The sequence below is a fragment of the Lampris incognitus genome, chromosome 6, assembly GCF_029633865.1.
Source record: "Lampris incognitus isolate fLamInc1 chromosome 6, fLamInc1.hap2, whole genome shotgun sequence".
NCBI lineage: Eukaryota > Metazoa > Chordata > Actinopteri > Lampriformes > Lampridae > Lampris > Lampris incognitus.
In genome coordinates, this window is record NC_079216.1 from 19,798,019 (window position 1) to 19,804,018 (window position 6,000).

Below are 6,000 nucleotides of genomic sequence, written 5' to 3' on the forward strand. Positions count from 1 at the left end.
CTCACTTTCCAGGATTGTGTTAAACAATCTAGTTAAAAACTCCACTGCCATCTCTCCTAAACATCTCCATGCCTCCACAGGTATGTCATCAGGACCAACTGCCTTTCCACTCTTCATCCTCTTCATAGCTGCCCTCACTTCCTCCTTGCTAATCCGCTGAACTTCCTGATTCACTATCCCTACATCATCCAACCTTCTCTCTCTCTCATTTTCTTCATTCATCAGCCCCTCAAAGTATTCCTTCCACCTTCTTAGCACACTCTCCTCGCTTGTCAGCACATTTCCATCTCTATCCTTGATCGCCCTAACTTGCTGCACATCCTTTGCAGCTTGGTCCCTCTGTCTAGCCAATCGGTACAAGTCCTTTTCTCCTTCCTTAGTGTCTAATCTGTCATACAACTCACCATACGCCTTTTCCTTTGCCTTTGCCACCTCTCTCTTTGCTTTACGCTGCATCTCCTTGTACTCCTGTCTACTTTCTTCATCTCTCTTACTATCCCACTTCTTCTTTGCCAACCTTTTCCTCTGTATAATTTGCTGTACTACCTCATTCCACCACCAAGTCTCCTTGTCTTCCTTCCTCTGTCCTGATGACACACCAAGTACCTTCCTAGCTGTCTCCCTCACTATTTCTGCAGTGGTTTTCCAGCCATCTGGCAACTCTTCACTACCACCCAGTGCCTGTCTTAACTCCTGCCTGAACTCCACACAACAGTCTTCCTTCTTCAACTTCCACCATTTGATCTTCGGCTGTGTCTTCACTCGCTTCCTCTTCTTGGTCTCCAAAGTCATCCTACAGACCACCATCCGATGCTGCCTAGCTACGTTCTCCCCTGTCACCACCTTGCAGTCTCCAATCCCTTTTAGATGGCGCCTTCTACATAAGATATAGTCCACCTGTGTGCACTTTCCTCCACTCTTGTACGTCACCCTGTGTTCCTCCCTCTTCTTGAAATATGTATTCACCACAGCCATTTCCATCCTTTTCGCAAAATCGACCACCATCTGTCCTTCCACATTTCTCTTCTTGACTCCATACCTTCCCATCACCTCCTCATCACCTCTGTTCCCTTCACCAACATGTCCATTGAAGTCCGCTCCAATCACCACTCTCTCCTCCTTGGGTACCCTCTCCACCATGTCGTCCAACTCACTCCAGAATTCTTCTTTTTCATCCATCTCACACCCAACTTGCGGGGCATATGCGCTGATAACATTCAGCAATAAACCTTCAATTTCCAGCTTCATACTCATCACTCTGTCTAACACTCTCTTCACCTCCAGCACGCTCTTGACATACTCTTCCTTCAGAATTACCCCTACCCCATTACTCCTCCCATTCACACCATGGTAGAAGAGTTTGAACCCACCTCCGATACTCCTGGCCTTACTCCCCTTCCACCTGGTCTCTTGCACACACAGTATGCCTACCTTTCTTCTTTCCATCATGTCAGCCAGCTCTCTCCCTTTACCAGTCATAGTGCCAACATTCAAAGTTCCAACTCTCACCTCCACATGCCTACCCTTCCTCCTCTCTAGCTGCCTCTGGACATGCTTTCCCCCTCTCCTTCTCCTTCGCCCAACAGTAGCATAGTTTCCACCGACACCCTGCTGGTTAACAGTACCGGTGGTGGTCGTTGGTAACCCGGGCCTCGACCGATCCGGTATGTAAGTCTTATTTATGGTCCGCATATTTGATTTGGCAAAGATTTTACGCCGGATGCCCTTCCTGACGCAACCCTCCCCATTTGTCCGGGCTTGGGACCGCCACTAAGGATGCACTGGCTTGTGCATCCTCAGTGGCTGAGTTTTTTTTGTGCTAAGAATATATAGGTAAGATTTCCTTAAAAGCTTCCTAATTTTTTCATGTCCCATTGTCAGTGAGCATCACACCGAGGCAAATTCTTTGTGTGCAAGCAGACTTTCAGTCTGCAGTTCTGACTTTGCTCCTGGAAGTTTGCTGATGGCTCCTGTTTCCCGGTTGTAACCGTGTTCTCCTAACCCAGGTCCACGGTCACTGTATGTGCAACCACAACACCATGGGTCTGAACTGCGAGAAATGTCAGGACTTCTACCATGACCTGCCCTGGAGGCCCGCCGAGGGCCGCAACACCAATGCCTGCAAAAGTGAGAGGAATGGCCGTCTCTGCCATTGTTGATTTGCATGAGGAAAAACGAGCCAGCACGCGAGGGCTTTGTTAACACCTACCTGACCCACATCGACACACTTACATGTGGTCACACCAGGGAACTGCCCAGTACAATCACATGGTTTTGGCCGCTCCAGTTACATAAAAATGATGCTAGGCTACCAGAAACCTCTCATGGCTTACCTGTATTGTTATTACCTTTGTATTCTTGTATTTCTTAAATACGGGGTGCAAGTAGAAAGTGATATATATCAATGTATGACTATACTCTTATCCTGCATACTGAATATCCATTGTGATATCTTGATTTAACTGTCTTTGATAAAATAGTGACCATGCTGTGAGATATAATAGTCATAACATAGTAATTACCATACTATTTCTAAAGTTACCCTGTAATGGTTGTCAAAAGAGTAGCAGACATGTAGCTCAAACTGTACGTATGTCTCTTTGGTTGGAGAAATGATCCTGTCCAGTGTCTCTGTGCAGCATCAGTGTAGACGTATTTGGTCTGCAGGCAGGAGTAATCACACCATCTGCTCACCGAGTTTACAACAGAGCATCTGTCTGCTGTAAACACGGAATAAATGTCCTCCCTCTCCCTCTCTCTCACTCACTCTATTTTTTTATTCCACAACTTCCCTCTCCCTCCCCAGAATGCAACTGTAACCTCCACGCGGATGCCTGCCACTTCGACATGGCGATGTACATATCCAGCGGTAACGTCAGCGGCGGTGTGTGCGACGACTGCCGGCACAACACCATGGGTCAAAACTGCGAGCAGTGCAAGCCTTTCTTTTACCAGCACTCTGAGAGAGACATCAGAGACCCCCACATCTGCGAACGTGAGTGGGGTGCCTTGGTTGGTGCAGTGTTGATGCTTTGCCCTTAATTGTTTGGTTGTGGTTTGCAGGCAGCGTAGGTGAAGCAGTGGGTGGTGCTTGGTTCAATTTTGGCATGAAACCAGGGCGGGGGGTCACGTGGTCACCTATCCCCCATAATTCCTCACGAGTTCCCAGACCCTGTCCTCAGTGTCTGCCCATTAATATCCATGTGTTTTGTTAAACCTCTCAAGACCCACGAAGTCAGTGAATTCCACTTTGAATATGAGCATTATTTGAAAGTATATTAAAAAATGCATTGACGGGGCATCCAGGTAGCATAGCAGTCTATTCCATTGCCTACTAACACAGGGATTGCCGGTTCGAATCCCCGTGTTACCTCCAGCTCGGTCGGGAGTCCCTACAGACACAAGTGGCCATGTCTGCAGGTGGGAAGCCGGATGTGGGTATGTGTCCTGGTCGCTGCACTATCGCTTCCTCTGGTCGGTCGGGGTGCCTGTTCAGGGGGGAGGGGGAACTGGGGGGAATAGCATGATCCTCCCACACACTACGTTCCCCTGGTGAAACTCCTCACTGTCGGGTGAAAAGAAGCGGCTGGTGACCTCCACATGTATCGGAGGAGGCGTGTGGTAGTCTGCAGCCCTCCCTGGATCGGCAGAGGGGGTGGAGCAGTGACCGGGATGGCTCGGAAGAGTGGGGTAATTGGCCGGATACAACTGGGGAGAAAAGGGGGGGGGGTCCACAAAAAAAAATGCATTGACTCAATCTAGCAGAGCATACAGTGTAAGACCTGTGTTGGCCGAGTGTTGAATGTGTTGTGCAGATCTCGGGGAGGATGTTAGTGAGTACTGGAATCAAACACATCTTATAATACTTGTCTATGGTCAGGCCTCACATGAGCTGAGAACCGCCCCCATCCTGAAATCTTTAGTAGACAAAGAGTGAACTGCAAGGTTGGTTAATCCATGGAAGATTGGCCGAGCGTGTGGGCTTATTTTTCCCAGAGCCGGCATTCTTCACATACATTAAGTTAACACATGCACACCTGGGAGCTCCCAGCACAATGTCAGGTGTCTACTGATGGCCAAATTCATCAGAAAGTAAAGAGAAAAAAGGAAAAACAATGTCCACATTGAACACCCATCCACTGTATGTACATATAACAAGATTAGAGGTATAAAGATAATATAAAAGTTAACATATCAAGTTTTCTAAAACAACAAAACAGAAAACCCCCACAGAGAGCGATCTAACGGGTGGTCTCAGGTTGACAAACTAAGAAATCCCCGGGTGCTCAGTAAAACCCTCATCCTCTCATCTTTCACTTTGTCATATCTTCCACTTCATTTTGCCCCTCCAGCCATCCCAGGATTCACGTTACATCCCCCCAGCTGTCATCAGGACATGTCTTTAGATTTTTATCCTCGTCTCGTGTCGGGCTTTGATGAGGTCTCTGTGGCCCAGGGTGTAAAGAGAACACCTGGGCTTTGATGGTGGATCTGTGTCCTCCTGCTTACATGTACACACTGCAAATAACGTCCTCCTTAGCACATCACCTACCTAATTTAACCAAGTGGTGAGTGTTAGATTAGTAGTTTTTCTTGGAAGATAAGTAAAATCACATTGGAAATAAGATGAACTATCCCACACCGGTAGCAGAATGTTTCACTTCTCCAGATACATCATAATAAGAAGGTCAATATGAGACTCGGTGAGTGGTTAGGTTGGACATGTGTCTGCAGTGTGTAGGCTCTGCCTGAATGCTGTAGGGCAGAACAGCCAGGCAGGTCGTCATGTGTGAAACACATGGTGGTCTATTGAAACACTGAGGTACCCCTCAGTCACAATGTCACATGGACCTGTGTGTGTGCGTGTGCATGCACACACGTGTGTTGTTTGCGTACGAGGATATGTGTGTTTGTGCACATGTGCATGTGTCCGTTAGGGGTGGGAATCTTTCGGAGTCTCACGATTCGATTCGATTTCGATTCTTGGGGTCACAATTTGAATCAAAATCGATTTTCGATTCAAAAGGATTCCCGATTCAGAATCGATTCTAGATTTGGTACATAGGGGTGCTAATTTCAGGATCTACCTAAGAAAGGCGGTGTGGCAAATTATGGCACGAAAGCAGACTGAAGTGTGTATAAGATTACGAAGTTTTTATATTTGAAAACGTTATATCAATTGATTGCAATAATGTGAACACACAAAGGCAAAGCTAACCTTTGTCAGTAAAAAAAAAAAAACCGACGTGATGGTATGTCATACTTTGGCTCCATTGTCTGGATCATAAATCTAAAGCCTGCATTGTTGACTGCGCAGGTCTTCTGAAATGAAACAGAAGATGGAGCTAGTTTTTGTTGTTGTTGTTGTTTTTTGCCCGTTCAGATTTTGCTGGGAGTTTGGTAAAGTGATGCTGTTTGCGAAGTCGTTGTTCCACTTCTTTAAACTCTGGGTGATGGCGCATGATGTGAGACCTAACATTTGTCGTGTTCCCGCAATACTTTCATTTTGCAAATCTTGCATATTGAATGAGTCGTGTCAAGCTCCTTCTTCCCCGGGAGATTGTAAAACCCAAAATGCGCCAAAGGCTTGCCTTCAATGACGACAGGACTGGCTGAATTTGTTGCTGCTCCATTTTTAGAAAGGCTACCCAGAGCTAACGTTAGCAGCGACTGGCTAGCCACTGTCATGTGTTCCGGAAGCCGGAACAGGCGCGCGGCAAGTCTTTTTTTTTTGTTGCTTTTTTTCCCATTTTTTTTTCCAAATGGAAACGGATGATCCGCTGTGGCGACCCCTAACGGGAGCAGCCGAAAGTAGTAGTTGTGTTATTTACAACAAACAGGTATACAATTGACCTTTCGCAAAGTCCCGCCCCCTTAGTTACTGTTGCTATGCCCGTCAAGCATTTCAGAACTATCCAGGAAGTAGCCGGAAAACACCAAAACATGAAGGAAGAAATCAGCGCATTGTGTGGGTAAAAGTAACAGTAATAATACGTTAGC

General features: G+C 46.8%; 1 protein-coding gene across 2 annotated transcripts in view; it reads left to right on the forward strand.

Annotated features, from left to right (window-relative positions):
* Positions 1-6,000, forward strand: part of lamb1a (laminin, beta 1a) — a 59,830-nt gene that overhangs the window by 18,499 nt on the left and 35,331 nt on the right. For both annotated transcript variants that reach the window (XM_056281218.1, XM_056281219.1), the window contains 2 exons: positions 2,007-2,127; positions 2,807-2,995. In XM_056281218.1, the coding sequence (XP_056137193.1) occupies positions 2,007-2,127; positions 2,807-2,995 (310 nt within the window). The remainder of the gene's footprint in view (positions 1-2,006; positions 2,128-2,806; positions 2,996-6,000) is intronic.